Source organism: Triturus cristatus, chromosome 2_2 (assembly GCF_964204655.1).
Source record: "Triturus cristatus chromosome 2_2, aTriCri1.1, whole genome shotgun sequence".
In the NCBI taxonomy this organism is placed as follows: Eukaryota; Metazoa; Chordata; class Amphibia; order Caudata; family Salamandridae; genus Triturus; species Triturus cristatus.
In genome coordinates, this window is record NC_140582.1 from 866,824,347 (window position 1) to 866,843,868 (window position 19,522).

General features: G+C 43.6%; 1 protein-coding gene across 3 annotated transcripts in view; it reads right to left on the bottom strand.

The window, feature by feature from the left end:
- Positions 1-19,522, bottom strand: part of NWD2 (NACHT and WD repeat domain containing 2) — a 688,119-nt gene that overhangs the window by 68,820 nt on the left and 599,777 nt on the right. For all 3 annotated transcript variants that reach the window (XM_085642291.1, XM_085642292.1, XM_085642293.1), the window contains one exon: positions 18,484-18,628. In XM_085642291.1, the coding sequence (XP_085498417.1) occupies positions 18,484-18,628 (145 nt within the window). The remainder of the gene's footprint in view (positions 1-18,483; positions 18,629-19,522) is intronic.

The following is a 19,522-nucleotide window of genomic DNA, read 5'->3' on the forward strand; positions in this document are numbered from 1 at the left end:
CTCTTCGACCATCCCTTTGTACTTTCACTAATACGCTGTTTCTATTCAGTCCTGAATGCACCATAACTTAAATTATCCTTCTTAAATATGTTCTAGCAGTTATCTTAGAGACAAATATAACAATTCAGTACACTGGTGACAATGTTATGATAACGCCACTTGTAAAGTTATCCACGTAAATTTTAATTTCAAATGGTGAACTAATTAAGTGATACATTGTGTATAATGATGCGCTTTCATGTTGGTCTTGCACCATAACATGTGTTTCCTATAAAGGGCAGCCCTCTGATTACTCAGCTCTCCATAAGAGAGAAACTAGGTTATGAATAGCTTTTCCAGGTCTTTAGGCAACCTAATTGTTGGCCTGCTTCCCCTGCCCAGGTCAGATGGTCTGTGTCACATCACACCATGCTTGGGAGCACTCTCCAAGAGGTCAAAGCAGTTTCCTTCTTGTGGTGCTTTTGGGACCAGGTTCATCGATGTCATTCAGCAATGGTAGATAATCTAAGTCTAGAATCCATTTTCCATGCACGCTGATAACAAGGTGGTAACACCATGGTGAAAAGACAACAAAGTGAGTCAGATTTCCATTAGATTAGACTTTCCATCAGTTTGCATTCGAACTGATGGAGTTACAGACTAAGGACCTGATTTAAAACTCAGTGGACAGGTTACTCCGTAATGGATATACCATTCGCCGAAATATAAATACCATAGGATGTAATGGGATTATATTTCGGGAGACGAGATATCCGTCACTGTTGTGAAGGAGCAACTTATCTACTGAGTTCTAAATCAGGCCCGAAGGGCCTGATTACAACCTTGACGGACAGGGTTAATCCATCACAAACGTGATGGATATCCTGTCCGCCAAATTACAATTCCAAAATATCCTATGGTACTTGTAATAAGGCAGACAGAATACCCGTCATGGATAGCACATTCAGGTAGTGGGTGCTACCAGGGTTCACACACAAGTAGACAGGACCCAATCATTGGTATAGCATGTACCCATCAGGTGGTTTCACCCTGGGACAGCTGGTGTGAGATAAGTATTACAGAAATCTGACACAAAATCCTAGGGTAATGAAATCCCAAATTCTGGATTGACGTTGTGGATACAGGAAGTAAAGTACCGTGTTTTTATAGTATTTCCTTCTTTATTGAAATGCTAGTAAACACAAGAACAGTCGACAAGTGTTTCGCCCAAAGGGCCGGGGGGCCAAGTGCTTTTTCAAGGCAAGCTATGACAGCTTCTGAATGTAGAATCGTAATGTCATCCCTTAGGTATCTGAGGCATCCCAGAACACGATGCAAAGTGCAGAGGTTCAAAATACTGAAACTAATATCCTTGCATCTTTAATATCAATTCTATGTCCCCAAAAATTGGGTTAATGAAACAAGAGTAATAGTTCTTCATGAGTTCTCAGCTGCTCAGCTGTAGTTTACCTCTGCTGAATTAGTGGTAAGTTTTAACAAGGTAAAGCACAAAAGTGTATTCACGCATAATTTAGACTTACACACTGAAAATGTTGAATATTCAGCATGCAGAATCAGATCTTCATATAAAAATACATGATAATATATTTAGGCATGTAGAATTTCAATTTACGAATGTGGACGTTACACAAGTGTAGGACTTTTTTGACAGGTCACAAAGTGGTACTCTCCGGTGAGGGGACCATTCAGAGTTCAAATGAGTAAAAATACACAGATCTCTGTAGTGCAGAGATATGTACATCCATATCCAATGAGTTATGATCCAGGCCTCTGGAATTATGAATTCTGCGGCTGCAGCTTTTTTTGCATATTTATAAATTTGCCACATTTGACCCATAAACCATCATCTGCTGCATAATCTGCACATTGTGACCTATTTGTGCGGAGCCGAAGGTCCTTTACAAAGGTTAACCGGTCATCTTTCAGTTGCTTATTTCTGTATTTGGTTGTTAAAAGGTACTAATAAGGTGAAATCTTGGCCCAGAAGATATTACCATGTGTACAAATCAATACACTATTAAAAAAGGAATTGCCCGGGCAGTGCTACCCGCAGTGCTCAAATTGCAAAAGATTAAGTGAGGACCCAAACCTTTGCTCAGAAGCCCACAGCCAGCACTACTGAATGTTTGTGTGTTAAAAGCCAAGTCTGCGTAGTTGTGATTCAGCCTCATTAAATCATTCTTGCAGGTTGTCTGCTTTCGCCCTTTTTATTATGTTTTTCCATCTTTCTCTTCCTACTTCCTTACCCCTTGCATGTTTTTCTCTCTCTTGCTCTTGGTAAAAGTCTGATCGGGAAAAGTGTGCCGGTCCCCCAAAATAAGTGCCGGTGGGTCCCTACAGCAATGGCTGACTGGCCGTGAGGAACAGGGAGACAGTCATGGATGGTCGTCACTGTAACACGTAGATCAGGCCAGGTATTGCAGATGGACTTCGCTGTAGCGCGAAGATCCTGTTGGTGTCACGGAGGGTCGTTGCTGGAGCTTTGCATTGGCAGTAATGCATGCTGTCACAAAGTGCAGATATCTCACATTGCTGGTTTTAGCTGGCGGTCGCTGTAGCATGAAGAGTTGGTTCACTGGAGCTTTGTGTTTGTGTTTGGTGCATGTGGCAAGATTTTGGCGCGAAGAGGTCTATTCCCATATGCGAAGAACCCAAAACCACAGGATTTTTACTTTTCATATAGGAGGAGCTTAACTGAAGCCATAACAAGGTTCCAGGACCTGAGGGGCACCTCTTGGGAATCAGGAACTTAGCAGAGGCCCGCAGGGCTCAGGCCAGTCCACTTTCAGGTTCAGTGCAGCAGGTCCGCTGGAACATTGCAAGGAGCCATCTGGAGTTTGTTGTGTCCTTGTCGCTCAGAAAAGGAGGTCAGTCAGCTGACCCTTGGAGTCACTTCAGCCTAGGACAAGGAGACAGCAAGGCTGGCCTCGAGCAGCAGGGTAGTCCTCTGGAAGCAGGGCATGCCTTCTGTATCCAAAGGTCCAAGAGTGTACTGATGAGGGGTCTGAGGGCCCCAATTGTATACCTGGTGCCCACTTTGAAGTGGAAGAGACTTCTGAAGTCTTTCCCCTACAGAGGTGTCTGGAATTTCTTGACTCCCTGTCCTGGTCTCAATCTGTCTGCAGGCACATTATGCTGGTGTGTGAGCAAAGGCAGTATCTCTGAAGTGCAAGTGTGACAGGTGAAAGCTCCGTCCCCCTCATCAAGTCAGGATGGCCCATCCAGAGAACATCCAGATCCTGTATTGTGTGACTGTCTGGGAGAAGTATACAAAGACCAACTGTAAACTACACTATACTAGTCATGTGACCAGGCAGTTTGCAATAGCAGGCCTGAGATATGCCAAAAGGCTACTTTAGTGGGTAGCACAATCAGTGCTGCAAGCCCACTAGTAGCATTTAACTTACAGATCCTGAGTACATGTTGTACCACTTTACTAGGGACGGATAAATAAATTAAATGTGCCAATTTGGTGTAAGCCAATTTTACCATGTTTAAAGGTGAGAGCAATAGCACTCTAGCACTAATTAGCAGTGGTAAAGTGTTCAGAGTACTAAAGCCAACAAAAAGGAATTCAGCAACCCAGGAGGGTGAAGGCAAGAATCTTGGTAGCGACCCTCCAGAGAGGGCTAGGTCCATCAGTTTCTTTGACCCTCCTCTATTAAGTGCTTTTCGTGCCTGGTGCATAATTGCACATCATGATTAAAATTTGAATCAATGGCGAAAACTAGCATCGTTTTTGCTTTCACGTCCAAATGTTGAAATTCAACATAACTATTGCACACAATTATTCACAACGATTATTCTTCATTTTATGTGCAGTACTTGCTGGACATCATAATCATACTTAAGGCACTGGGACTGAATGTGTAAGGGTGGACCTCCTCGTGGTGCCAAGACCGGTTTAATTTGAAAAACTGGAGTGGAATTATTAAACTTAAAATAGAAGGACATATTTATAGGAGCGACTCAAAAAATGTGGCAGTGACTGTTAAATTGAAAGTATTGAGGAAACGATCTGCCTGCTTAGAAATGATCAAGTCAGTGGCTAAAAATAATGATGAGGGGATGTTGGATTACCACAGAACTCATCAATAATTAGCTGAAATTATTTACTGGCTTTTAATCTTGTGAGGTAATACGGTGAAACGTCCGCACACATTTTTAATAGTTAATAATTTCATCAGTCATATTAATTTGCACAACTGAATGTTGTACGGACTGCTTTCCTCATAATGTCAAACTGCCATTGTACTATGATTTTTTATCCAAATACAAAAAGTTACATTTTCACTTTTTCACTAGCACTTTATAATTGTGAGAGAGCACGGCGTTTAGGCAGCATGGTGGGGAAGATGAACATTGTAGCGTACCAGTCCTTGATTGCACTGAACTGCTCTACTAATTACGGGGCACATCAGCGAGGCGAGGCGATAATTATCGCTAAGCGCACTTAGTGCTAGGATAATTATCGCCAGCTATCGCTGGATTCTATCGAGGAGTTAGCGTGCTATCAGCAACGCTTATCTCCAAAGCGATAGAAATCCATGCGTTAGCTAGGAAACAGTGAGATTATCACGGGAAATCCAGCGATAATCGCACTGCGACCGGCGATACCTTGCTGATAGGGCAAGGTGGATTTAGCCATTTAATCCACCTCCCATTGGATTACATGGCTAAATCAGAAGAAAAGCAGGCGTAAGGAAAGTAGCGATAACCATGGTTAGCGCTACTTTTCTTATCGCTCTGCTTGTTAGAGTGAAGCTTGATAATTTGAGAAATGTCAGTCAGCGACATTTTTCCAGTTATTTTGGGGAGGAACGCCAACTTTGCATCTCATTAGAGATGTGAAGCTGGGCGTTCCGGAAACAGGCGCTAAGGCATGGATTCACGCGTATCCATGCTGATAGGGCGATAAAGTTATCGCCGCTTTTTGTCCGAAAACGGACGCTAAAGCGGCGATAATTCTATCGCCTCGCCTTGCTGATATGCCCCTACCTTTGGCAAGCATGGGGCGCTGGGAATGTTCATTATTGTGTCGCCTAAGAGCTGATACTGTTAAATATCTGTTGTGCTTCGCTCTTGGTTTTAAGAATAATCTAGATAGTTCCCCATGTCCGTGCAATGGGAAATCAGGACAATCGATCGTGCACTTTGTGGTTTTTTGCACGTTCTTTAAAGTTACACAAGACTTTTCTTAATTCCATTTCGAAAAAAGAAATGCCATGACATCAGGCACTGCAGGGCAGCTTTTACTTTTTTATTACAATCATCATATGAAGACGCCACCCTGTATGTTGGTCCCTTTTTAAAATTTGCCATAAGGACCCACGCACTGTGTTCTCATTATCATGCTGCTAACTCTGTCTCATTTTATGCTGAAACATATTAATGTATTCATTAGTTTTATGTTATGTTTTAATTGTTGTATTTATGCTACTTTTATGAGCAAATTCGATGGTAATAAAGTTGATTGTGATCAGGGCCAGACTGAGAATGCAAACAAACTCTGGCAATTACGCCGGACCGGCGCGGGGAGGGAGTTGGGGCCCTGGAGGGAAACACTGCAGCTGCTTTTGTGACAGGAGGGCAATAATGCAGCACTGCTGCAAAACCAGCCCCCAGTGACAGAAAAATGGGCCCCAAAAGTCCAAAACCAGCCCCCACCCTTCCGGCCCATTAAGAAAACGCCGGGTGCCAACCTACGGCCAGTCCTCCCTGATTCTGATTCACTTTGTAAACAATTCACACACATTTTCAGCATTTTTAATAGTTAATAATTTCATCAGTCATAATAATTTGCACGACTGAATGTCGTACGCACTGCTTTCCTCATAATGTCAACTGCCATTGTAATATTGATTTATTCCAAATTACCAAAGTTCACTTTTTTAGTAGAAGGTTAAATGAATGTTCATCTTTTTTCCATGTTGTTGTCTAATTGACAACAAAAGTTCATTCTAATTGATATTTTTTGCCAAATCCACACAAGGCAAAATGACTTGTTTGTTGATCATAACACACTAGAATGTTACTACATTACCTGCATTAGAATTCAGCTTATTATTGACTGGAGCGGCAAGATGGCGCCCGTGCAGTAGCTCTCCTACGAAGCTCCGCCGCGCCAAATTTCAAACAGATGGATCCCAGGGGTCTGGCTGTCCCAGTGCCCCTTCTTTGGCCGTGGGAAGTATCCAGCCGCCTGAGGTGCTGGTTTTGGGGAGACGGCGATCAGCGGAGGACGTCCTGGTGACCGTCCGAGGGCCAGATAGAAACATGGCAAGATGGCGGGGAGAGGCCGTGCTGAGGCAGAACAAGTGGAGTGACTGGTCGGGGGTCCCAGAACAGGGGTCCGAGGCCACCCAGAAGTGTTTCAACCAGATGACTGGTGCGAGGCTGGAGATAACGCTACAGGAGCGGCAGTGACTGCTCCAGCGTCCGCCCAAGGACCAGACTGAGGGAAGCGGAACAACTGGGGGTGTTCCTCATTGCAGCCGAGTGGTATATGTGAGAATCGTAGCCATGAGGAAGAGCGCCGGTGCAGAGGGAGAAACCGGGCAGTGCAGGGGAAGATCCGGCGAGCTACTTTGTAGAAGAGGCGGCCGAGATGGAGTGGCAGCAGACCGGAGGATCCCAGACGAGCGATCCTGTAATTACTCACTGTCATCTGCGGTCTTCTCACAAGGGAGGTGAGAGCGTCTCGGACTCTTGGGCGCCTAGTGGGAACTCATGCCGGGGGCTCCTGAGCTGGGGGGGAGGTGTGAGTCGCGTAGCCAAACGGCTCACAGCTGCGTGACTGTGGGGAGACACGGCCAGCCTGCCGGCCTGGTTTGGGCTGCTGTACTGGGGGACTGCGGAGGCGCTGAGGTCCTGAGAGCTTCTGGGGCTGCACCGAGTCCCCATCGCCCCTGCTGCAAGAATCCAGGGAGAATACTGAATAAGACACTACAGGTCAGAGATCCGCGCCTGACTTTAAAATAGCAGCCAAAATACTTGGCTCACCAGAGAGGGGGAAACAGGCATATCAAGAGGTAGATGTTTATCATGAACCTACAGAAAGGCCTCAGGGAGTAAAGGGGTGCAGGCCCTGTAGCCAGACCAAATTAAGGAACCCAAAGCTTGAACTATGAAACGTGCCTGACCTAAGATGGCAACCGGCCTCTAAATCCTTTCTAATAGAGTGGATGAGGGAAATAATCCACAGCTGAATTCCAACCGATTCGCGCGGGACACATGGACCGGCACCTTCTGATGGAACTTTGATGATGCCCCCTGGGTTGACACCAAAACTGTTTGTACCTACCGCGGAGCCCAAACAACCTTGGCCGATGCCCGGTGGAGCTGTCCTATGCAGCTATAGAGAAGCCAGGGTCTGGCTCACCCCCTAGGCCGTCACCTACCCAGCCGGACATCTGACACTGTTTTACTCACCGCCCCGTTGAGTTTCCTTCCCGCCCCCGCATCTCATATTTTTTGTTTTTCTTTTATGTCTTTGAAACCTGTAATTGATGTAATTTTGTAACCAGTAACGCACTGATCCTTATGTAAAGCTCTCTGATACCTCCGGTTCTAGCCAGCGCTATATAAAACTTCTCAAGTAAATAGATTTATAATGATTTAGCCTAATTTTTATGTGCTTTTTAAGAAAACTGCTGCACGTGTTTTGCTATTCTGTGCATTATTTTTATGCATTTTAAGAAAACAGCTTCATGTTATTTGCTATTTTTTGCATTATTTTTTATTATTTGTACAAATTATTTTTTACCTTTATTAGCACTTATAAATAAACGCTGCAAAGCAAAATAAATGGTTTAGCTGCTCTTTAGAAAAAAAATAATCCTTGCTCCTGAGTCCTTTTGAAACACTTAAAGGATTAGCTTTGAGGTGATTCGTTGTAAGAATCTTTTTTAGCCAATAGAATGCAGCAAGTTTGGCTGCCGCCTTTCGCCTCATCCCTGCAAAGCCTGTCTGTCTATAGGGGTTCCTCAGGGCTCAACGTTGAGCCCTCTTTTGTTTAATGTTTATATGACACCCCTTATCTATTTGACTGAGGAGCTGGGTGCCAAGATCATAGCTTATGCTGATGATACCCAGCTCCTCTTCACGTGGAAGAAAACTGATATTTCTCCAGTGATTGCCAAAAATTGTTTGGCTGGAGTGTTTAAGTGGCTAGCCCAGGCCCAATTAAAATGAAGAAAAATCAGAGGTGCTTCTTTACGGATCCTTCCCCCCCCCATTTTAGAGAAGACATCTGGCCGGTGGGCTACCCCTTGCCTAAATCTACGGGGAGCCCGGCAAAAAATATGGGGGTAAGGTTCAGTGAGGAATTGAGATTTTTGCCCCAGATCAACAGGCTGGCCGGTGTGTGCTTTGGCACACTGAAACGCCTCAAAATGTTTCTTCCACTTTTACCTGGAATGGCTAAAGAAATGGTGACCCGTGCCCTCATTCTCTCACGCCTGGACAACGCTAATGCTTTATACATCGGTCTACCGGCATATCAGTTAAGAAAACTGCAGATTGTCCAGAATGCAGCGGCCAGAGCCTTATTGGGTATGCCGGGAAGGTCCAGTGTGAGCCAGCTTCTTCGGGATCTGCACTGGCTTCCGGTCGACCAACGCATACTGTTTAAGGCTTTCACGTTGGTCCATGGTGCACTTTACAAGTCTGGACCTCAGTATCTTAGAAATCGGTTCACATTTTATTTGCCGCCCGACAGCTACGTTCTACTGGCCAATGCCTTGCTCTGGTTCCCAGGTATCGCCTGGCTAGAATGGGAGGCAGCTCCCTCTCTGTTAGAGCAGCCGTGGCCTGGAATGCCCTGCCCTTTGAACTGCGGAACACCGGCAACCTCAGACTTTTCAGAAAACACGTGAAAACGTTGCTGTTCAAGTAAGCTCCTAGTCTGGCCTGGCAATCCCTCCCTCTTCCATTTGGCTTCCGCGCCGGGACACTTTCGAGTAGCTGTGCGCGCTATAAATGGAGGATAACATAACAGAACATAACGCGAGAGAGGCACTAAAACTGGCATACTAGCAGGATTATCAATGTAGACTTTGCAACCACAGCCCTATGGGTTGGATTGCATAAATGCCCTCATTTTGATTTGCACAGTACTAGTGGGATGCAAACTCTGTACACAACATTAATGATAATGTGCAATAACAGCCCACCAGGGTGGTGCAATTACAAGTTAATCTGACCAAATTGGGGAATAACGTGTGAAGTAGGTTTTATCGGGCTGAATTCCTAATGGTAAACAAAGGTTCTGAGCACTCCAAGTGTATACAACATCAAATGTCCAATCTAAGGGTTGTAACTTTATATTCCACTTTAATCAAATATCTCAATTCAGGGCATAAGTCCTAAAAAAGAAGTGGGGGTTTTCAGAGTAAATGGCGGCCGTAGAGAGGAGCTCAAGGCTTGTGATAAACATCAGTTTAGAATCCCGTCTTTTTAGCCTTAGTGCCACCCCCGCCATTGAGGAAAGTTCAAACATACTTACCAACGATACCGAGGTTTGCAACGGGAGGCTTTGAGGTCCTGTTGAACACGATCACCTGGAGGCCCAGAGGTACGGGATGGGAGTCAAGCGATCTGGAGCAGTGGAGAGCTTCCCGACTAGTTCCGGTCCTCAGGTCTGACCCGCTGCCTCCACTCGGCGCGCTCACCCATGATGCCATGCAGCTGTTCTGGGTTGAGCGGGGATGTAGGCTCTGAGCCTGGTGGGTAACTGGGATCGACTCTGTTGCAAGGTATGCTCGGTCCTAGGTTGCGGGCCCTACGTCCAGCACAGGTTTAATCGGACCCATTTTGGTTATCTGTTGCCGGCGGAAAGAGGAATCGGACGGCAAGACTGACTCCACCCCCCTCCCTTGCTCCAGCAGCAATCCCTGGTGGTCTATGAGGAAGAGGCTGATCGGGTTGTAGAGTAAAGAGTGGCTGGACCTCGGTATTTAGGGCTTGGTCCAGTTTTAGCAACCTCATTGCCAAGGACGCCTCCTGTTTATTGGTGAGTCCTGTAGCGTTGCTTATTATAGGCTGGGGGGTGCCAAAGCAAACCATTTTAGGGAGTGGTCGGCAATGTGATGAGAAAGAATAAAGCTATATGGAATTGTAGAGTTTAACAGTGAGGGGGCTCGTAGGCCTCTATGGAATCTATCCTGCCAATAATGTACACTCTGGTTATGGCTTCATCATCCTCAGCCATTTTGTGAATACCACTCCTCAGGGTCTCCCCCCCCTTGGCAGCTATCTTCCTATTCCTCTTTGCCATCACTTAGTTTTTTTGTTCCCCGCACCAGAGTCAGGAGACTCCGTACTCTTGGTTAGTCTGGAGCTCCATCTTGTGGCCACAATAAGATCTGAAGGCTTCCTTATCATGCTAGATGTTGCTGCTGAACCTTGAAACTATTCTGCATGTTTGTTTTTGGTTTAAGATTAGAGCTTCATCTTGTGGCCACAATAAGACCTGAAGGCTACCTGGTTTATGCTGACTTTCAATACAGGACCTCATAACTACTTTGCCTGTTTGTCTATGGTTATGTTCGTCAGCATTTCAATTGCTCCCGGTGACAGGTCCTTAGGTGCTGGGCTCAAATATACTACTCACCTCCCTTTGGCCCTCCTCTCTTTGCCACTCCTTCTCCTATCTGGTCTCTAACCTCGGTCGAACTCCCGTATGTGACACCGTCAAACCGGAAACCAACATCGAATATGTTGATTTCTATGCTCCCCCATAAACCTCTCAAAACAACTCTGGTAAGATATGGTCCTAACTCATGGACTATTGATTATCCTATGAATATCTCAAAGAATGCCAAAAAGAATCTCAAACACAATCTTCTGAAAGAACACCCAGAAACTCTAATTGCTGATACCGCCACAATTTGTCTAATGGCACCAAGAAAACGAATTTCGTCTTCTTTTCCAATCTTCCGGCAAATGGAAAAACATCTTCCTTCTCCTCCTGCAAGTGACCAAGACCGTCAAGATACCCTAAGGAACAAAACTGACAACGTCCCCCTCCTCTTCTTTTAGAGGCGAAATTGATATATCCATTTTCAAGACAGGTAACATTTTTATACAAGCGACAGACCCTCACCTCTCTTTATTCGATGATCACTTCCTGTCATTTTTCAAACCTCTCTCACCTCAAGGGGATCAGTGTCATTTGCCTCCTTCCACACAACCTCTAACTCTCTCCCCTGAACCACCCCAACTTCTTCCTCCCTCCAATTCACCTTCCGGTCCAGAGCTGCCCAGGGACATGACTAGCACCCTTACTTCCCCCTCCAACACACTCATCACGCGTACGTCTTCCAGAGGGTCAACACTGTTGCTCATCCTTACCAGCAATCACTCAGTTTCTTATCAACACGTTGGGCACCTCAAACCTAGCGGTTCGGACCTCATCACGAGACCTGCTAAACCCTTAGCAGTTGCACCCCTCCCTACCATTGATATTCCTATTCAACCCTCTCAGGCTAGCCACAAGCCTAGTCCCCTAAATAAGGAACTCACACATATCAAAGCACGGTTTGTTCCTCGTGACTAAGGACTGGATTCTCGTCCACTCTCGTGCATTACAGAAAGTGTCAAGATCACTTTCACTCAGATCTTGTCCCGTTGGAACAGAAACTTGACTCCCTAGCATTTGACATAGCTCACCTAAGACATGACTTCTCACAACAGACTAAGCTTTCCAGCAATCACACCACCGAGATCTCTAAAACACCCCTACTCACTGGCTCGCCCTCATCAGCATCTAAACATATCTCCTGGCCCTGCACTTTGCTAAGTCATCTGGCCCACAGACCCCATCGTGCTCAATGCACCCTTTCTGATCTGGAAGCCGCTGCTCTTAGTGAATCATACCTTATAAAGCCCCAGAATAGTTCTCCACAACCCTCCTTCACCATCCCAATTATTGTGAGCACCAATAGAATTCCCTTAACTATTATCGAGCCCAGACCACCAGCTCAACGTACCACCATTCCAACTCTTCCTTCTTCTAAAGAGAAGCCTTACCCACTCTCCTGCATGCACCTCAACTGTAGATTAGCAACAAAGCACGCTACGGATATTGCTGAATCTATCCTCAGGGAATAAATAGATATTGCTTTAGTTGTGGAATCCTGGATTAATGACCACGTCACCCCTATACTTGACCTGCTAACCCCACCCTGGTACACTTTCATTAGACAGGACAGACCTAAAAGATCGGGTGGGGGTCTAGCCATAATTCACAAAATAGGAATACAACTCTCAACTTTAAGTAAGGCGGAATACTCGACCTTCGAATACCTAGGGGTGGAACTTATAAACAAAGGTTCCCTTCCTATCAAATTCCACACCATCTACCATCCCCCTGGCAAACGAGCCCTCTCTGCTGAAGAGCTCTCGGACCTTATTACTCAGTTCCCCTTAAGTGACATGAAGGATGTGTTCTTGGGCTATTTTAACATCCATTGGAACAACACAGAAGACACCTCGGTTCGACTTCTCACGAAAATCCTGGAAATTAACAAACTAAATCAGCTCTGCAGTGAACCAACTCATATCAAAGGCTTCACCCTTGATGCGATTATAAATAAAAATGACCTTATCTCCATCAGCTCCATCTCACTTGTTGACTGGTCTGACCACCATCTGATTCTTTTCAATATCAATTTCCTTTTCAAACCCCTCCCTCATTCTTTCAAGAAACCTAAACAGTTAACCAGAAATATCAAACAAGTGCCAATTCTTGAACTTGAATCCAAGATTCGTGATCAACTACAGCATATTCCCCTCTCGTCTTCCGCTGAAGAGCTCACTTCATACTACAACTCATCGATCTCGAACGTTCTCGATCAAATGGCCCCGCCTAAACTCAAACAAATAAGATCCTCAAAATCAAAAACATGGTTTAATTCCTATCTCAACAGCAAAAGAAGAAAACTCAGACAAGCAGAAAGGACATGGGGACAAGACCCCTCAACTAATCACCTGGCACTACTTAGAACTTTAAGGCTGGCATACAAAAAGCACATCTTTAGTGAAAAAGCCTCCTTCTTCCGCAACCAACTGGACTGTGCAAAAAACAGACCAAGGGAGCTTTTTAACATTGTGAATCAACAAACTATGTCTTCACCCCCTCTTGTTATAATCGCCACAAATGAACGATGTGAAGAAATTGCTAGCTTTTTCGCTGACAAAGTCACCTAAATGGAGAAATCTTTCTTACAAGTCTCCTCTACACCCCCGCCCTTAACACCCTTATCATCCCACCTCCCCTCACGGCAGCTCCTCCTCCAGTTCCCATTGCTGACCAAACGACCACGAAAGGAACTAACGGTGTCCTAAGTATCTCTTAACTGAAAAACAACGCCAACTGGTCGAACTTCAAACCCTTAACTGAAAAAGAAGTCTTTAATATAATCGTGAATCTAAAGCCATCTGCCCACACCAAGGATCCCCTCCCATCCTCGATGGTGAAAAATGTCAACCACATCATTGCCCTGTTTTGGACTCTTATCATCAACACATCTCTCACCACGGGTTGTGTAGCGATCTCTCTCCAACTAGGACAAATCGCTCCCATTCCCAAAAATCCCAGGGCTGACCCTAACAATCTCAATAACCTCAGACCTATCTCCAACCTCCTATTCCTTGCCAAGACTTTGGAAAAATGTGTCTTTCAACAACTTAATCATCATATTCAGAAATTCTCTCTCCTTGACTCCTTCCAATCCGGGTTTAGGAAAGGCTGTAGTACTGAAACAGCCATGCTGAATATATCCGATGACATTCACAGATCCTTAGAGCAGGGTGACCAGGTCCTACTAGCCTTATTGGCGGCATTTGATACTGTTAAACACCTAGCCCTTCTTAAATACTTGAAGTTGCGCTTTGGTATAAATGGCACCGTATTAAAATAGTTCACATCCTACCTTCAAAACCGAGCGCAACTAATCAAAATCCACATCAACTCATGCCTGTCAAAACCCACTCGGATCAATCTTGGCATGCCTCAGGGCTCTATTCTTTCCCCCTCCCTTTTCAATCTCTTCATGTATCCTCTTACGATCATCCTGAAACAAGCAGAAATCAAATATCACCCATAGGCTGATGACACTCAACTTTACTTCAAAATCAAATCACCCAATGACATTCTTCATCTTAACGACACACTGAACAAGTAACAGACCTGGTTTTACGCTAATCACATAAAGCTAAACCCCATCAAAACAGAAGTCATTATTTTCTCCCCCAAAAGTAGCCACCTTCCAATCCACAAATGGCTCAATGACCTCAACACTCTAAATTGCTCTCTTACTCTATCCAACTCCGTAAAATCCCTTGGCTTCTTTCTGGACAACATGTCAATGAAAGAGCACATCAGGAATACAGCAAAAGGAACGCTGTACTCACTCAAAAACATCAAGAAACTGCAACTATTTATTCCACCTGTTGATTTCAAGATTGTGGTGCAATCTTAAGTCCTCTCCAAACTAGACTATGGTAATGCCTTCGATGCAACCCTTCCTTCCCTTACGTCAAGAGAAACCTAAAACTCCTCCTCCTGGAAGTGGCATCACAAGAAGTGACATCAGATCTTCAGCCCTCACATTTATGTTTATGTGAGCACATTTTGAGTATACTTTCAAATACTCCTGATTTAGACAGGAGATTCACACTTTTGAAAGCTTCACATAAACCAATGTTGCCTTTTGTCAGCATAAGGCTTCCTCTACCCATAGTGCTTTAAAAGAAAAAAGAATATTTAAATTATTACAACCCCTCCTCAGGGGTAGTATGCGCTATATAAATGCTATTTTTTTTCCAAATGCTGGGAAAGGCCAACACATCTGACGTTCTTATAGTGCATGCATATCTCCTGAACAGATCCTGAACAAAGTGAAACACTGCCTTTCTTAAGTATGTGTGAAGTGCTAACAAGGTGTAAGCCTTTGTTTCCCCTCTGCTGCATTTGCTTCTAGGTGTGAGGCTCCTGACTGCTGCCAGCCAGGAGACTCGAACAAAAGGAGGCCTGATGACCCCTCAGATTTGGCCTTTGTTGAGGCCCAGCAGTCGTCAGAAATAAGAGAGCCCCATCCCGCCCCCACCTGCACCTTGTTGCTGATCGAAAGCAGATATCAATGTGCAGGCGCTGCTGAAAGTGTCCTGGTGTTTGGAAACTTTTTGGCAGGGTGGACGGCGTCCACCGTGTGAAAAAAGTGGGTGGACGCCATCCACCCATGTGTACCCCCGACTCGTGCCCTGCCTCAATTCAAGCCAAGAGGAAATTCACATGAACATCCAATCAGAACAGCAGTGGTATAGATAAGTACGGTTTTCTGCTTTGGATCTTCATTTAGTGTCATGAGGACTGAAATTAGTCTATATTTTGTTCTCACTGATGAAGGGATTACATGTGACTACTGGAATTACGTTTACCAAAATGTGGGCTTCTTCAATAAAAGAATTATACCATTTTCACTACATTCACGTTATTATTGATTTTTTCCCTTTTTCTTCTTACCTCTATAGAGCACTTTTGATATGTAGGTCAAGCACCCGAACCTGGAAGTATTCCATGCTGGGAGCTGTAATTTTTCTTTCCTTTTCTTTTTTTCTTTTTACTTTCCTCCACATATTTCTGTTTACGGAGGTATATTATGAGCAACTATAACTTTTCTGGCACAACTTGTATTTCCTTTGTTCATTTGGTTTCACTATTATAATTGTAGATTATATAACATATTGTTTTATATGCCTTGACAAGCAATTTTCGGTCAACAAGTCCTCCACTATTCGGTTGGTCTATTCTGCAAGCTGTGATAGGTGACGGTAGGCACCTGAAAATGAACTGTAATATTGTAATTTATACTGTTTGTTTAAACATTTACAGCCCTGAAGAAGTCGAGGCACAAAATGGTATTCGAGGAAACACATGTTGGCTGTCAGTCTAATCTGTATCACTGCTGTTCCGATTGGATGTACATTTGTATTTCCCCTTGGCTTGATTTGAAAAATTGGATTAAAGTGGATCAGATAAAGTTACGACCTTTGGATTGGACATTTGATTTTGTATATGCTTGGAGTGCTTAAAACCTCTGTTTGTTGTTAACAAACCTCCTTTTGGAGGTTTACAATTGGGTTGGTTTGGTAGCTGACCCTTTTTCTAGTGTACCATATATTGTTGGTGCTACTCTCTCCCTCACATTTTGTAGAGCCCCCTGTTCTCTTTGGCCTGGCTACCAATTTAGTTTTTTTAGTGAATTGCTAATGGTTTTCCCTGTTCCAGGGAGATTAACATTCTCCTATAGCACTTGTTTTAAGCAGGTGGTAAAGGTGAGCTTGGTGGAAGGGGCAGAGTGGGAGTGGAGGGAAAACAGTTTGGAGAGCAGGGCAGGGAGGGTGAAAAGGGTGCCATGGAAAGAGGGAGCATTGCATGCTGCTCTCTTGACTAAACAAGGCAGAGACAGAAACGGGAACAGGGACTTGACTGCTCTTTACGCCCTGACTTACCAGCTGGTAATTGTGGGTCTGGTGTTCAAGCGAAAACCAGGTGCAGGAACATCAGGCCAGTCGTGGTCAGGTGAAGCGATATTTTACCGGGGCCTTTTATTCCACATGACTCATAAATGGGGACCACAATGATCAAAAGCTCAACACAGCATCATCACTTTACAATAATGTAGAACAAATACACAACAGAAGACAAAATAACAGAAAATATCATTACCACAACAGAGTTCCACACAATAAATAAAAATGTCAGAACAGATAACACAGAGGAGACTGAGTATGACAATCTATCAAGCTACCAATGGTTTTCTACTTAGTGTCACCTAGATGTGTTATAAATTTTAATGGGGTGATCTAGAACCCAAATACTGATTGACAGATTCAAGATTTTTGAATGGCCTGCAGTATGGAATATTTTCTGTAGTTGCCTGTTTATGGGTAGCAGTGAGAAAAGCGAACTTTAGGGGAGTGTAAAGATGTGTGTACATAGAAATAGACTGGTGCACACTTATTTGGTTTGATTATCACAAACCTGGAGACCTACTGTAATTTACTTCTTCAAAAGAGAGATTCAAGGGTTGAAAGAACATGTAACGCTTCATTATTCCATTGAAGTGCAAAGGGCATACGTTGACCTGTAAAATATTTTCTAAGTGGAGAGCAAAAAATAAAAACATAGATGTGATGATGTTCATATCTGCTATATTATTCACTGAGGATTGTCCACTTTATCCTCAGGTGTATGAAGCGCCAGACTGAACTTTTATTCCATCAACCATTTTCGTGGTGGGCTGAAGCCACTGGAAACCATTTTTAAAAGCCCATGGTCATGACCCTTACTTCTGTCTCTTATAGCAGCTCCCTGAGGATACTTGCATCAAGCCTAGAGGGGCTTCAAGTGAGAAGGAAAGAGGAGGAGAAAAAGAGTTCAGACAGGGGGGAGATACATGGTAAAGAAAAAGAAAGAGAGAATGGATGGATGGAGAGAGAGAAAGAGAGTGAAAGAGAGAGAGAGAGAAAGAGAGAGAGAGAAAGAGAGAAAACGAGAAGCGAGGAAGGTAGCGGGCTTATCTGAGCATTTGTGATGGTCTGCTGTGGGTTTGCTACCCCAGTTCTGGGGGTATGTATAGGTACGTAGGAATAGGCATGACAATGTGCACTTATTTTGTCCTTTATAAGTCCTATAAAAGTTGTACATTTATGTAAATTCTAGGTACAAACGTTGGATGCATAGATTTCAGAATTTGACAAATACTTTATGAATCTCCCCCTTAAATTCATGTGGTATAGTAGACAATGGGTTTTATTTGGTGCTGTAGTGATTCACGCTTTAATTCTTGTAGAATTAATAAAACGAATATTGTTGACCTGGAAATAACACGGTGTATGCTTCCAAGAGACAGAAGACAAAGAATTAGATTGAGTGGATTGAGAAGGGTGTAAATACCACAAGCCACATATGAATAATTTCAGCAGTAGGTTTGCATGACTTACTAAATGATTTTTCCTTTGATTGGGACTATGAAAGAAGAGTTAGAGTTAGTCCCTGGGATACAGCCTTGACATCTTATTGAACCCAAAGGATAACATGTGTTATTTCTTTCAATAGCATTGAAAGCCCTGATTTTCCAAAGTTCATGCCTCTAGATTTATTTGATGATGTTTTGCAAGTTACTTCAAGTCTCTGCTTTTCAATGTCAGACTTGAACATCCTTAATATGTGAGCAATGAAGCATTTTCAGCTCTAACCAGTCTGCCAGGGGTATGTTGAGTGACTTTTGTTTCTGAGGTATACCCTCAGGGACAATTGTCACTCAAACAACAAGTAAAATTGATTAATTGTAGTAGGTGTAGTTTTCACAAAATTATGAATATTTTCTCAAAAAAAGTTTGGGATTTCTGTCCATTCATTGTAGCAGCCTTTGCTTTGAGTGCGCAGCACATGTATGTGTCGGAATTGAATGTTACCTGAAGACAGATATCTCTTAGCTTGGTTCAATTTCATTTTTCCATTTTCGTGCAGGATCGTAACAGCAGTCTTAAAAATCTTCTTTATCTCATTTGATATGTCTCCCCATTTCTTCTCATTCACAGAGTTTACAGAAGAATCCATCTGCAATAATCATAATGCAATATAATTTTAAGTCATCTGTTACAACACTTTTAAAATGATAGCTTCTGGAGTCCATAAATTGGTATTAAAATCTTAATGAAATTACTGCATTTCCCAACATTTCCCACTTACAGAGATAGAAATAAATTATTCAGTCATTTCAGTACAGAATCGCAAACATCAACAACTACCTACCATCAGATTGCTCTCCTGGATGCATATGGAAAGATCTTCACAGCCAGCATACTTGAACATCTTCAGGATTGGGCAACCACCAAAGGAATTATCACAAAAGAACAGGCAGGCTTCGGACCTAACCATTCGGTGATGGAGAACATTGCATTGGGGCAGACCCCAGTAGACAAATATAGGGTAAGAAAATCACAAATCTTGTAGAGTGCCTTCATAATATTACTTGAGGGCATTCGACAAAGTCAACAGGCAAACCCTCTGGAAGAAACTGAGCTCATTGGGCTTCCATGCGAAATTACTGAGACTACTTATAGCACTACATTCCTCTATGTGGTGTAGAGTGTTAATGGGAGGAAGTAAGGATCTAACTCCAAAAATACAAACAAAGAATGGCCTGAAACAAGGCTGCCCGCCGGCCTTGTTACTTTACTCCCTATATCTCAGTGTCTTGCCAACCCAATTTGAAAATGTACATAATTTTCCTCCATATGTCACATCCTATAATTTGCATATTCTGATGCATGCATATGATGTGGGTTTATTTGATCTTACCGCACTTGGTCTAAAGCTTAATTTGAAAGTTTTGAATGGGACGCAGGGAAACAACACTCAAAAATTAACATCTCAAAGACTGAAATAATGGCTTTTAAAGAAAGAATGCACTGCAGGGCATTTAGCTGGCATGTTAGGGGAACACCCTTG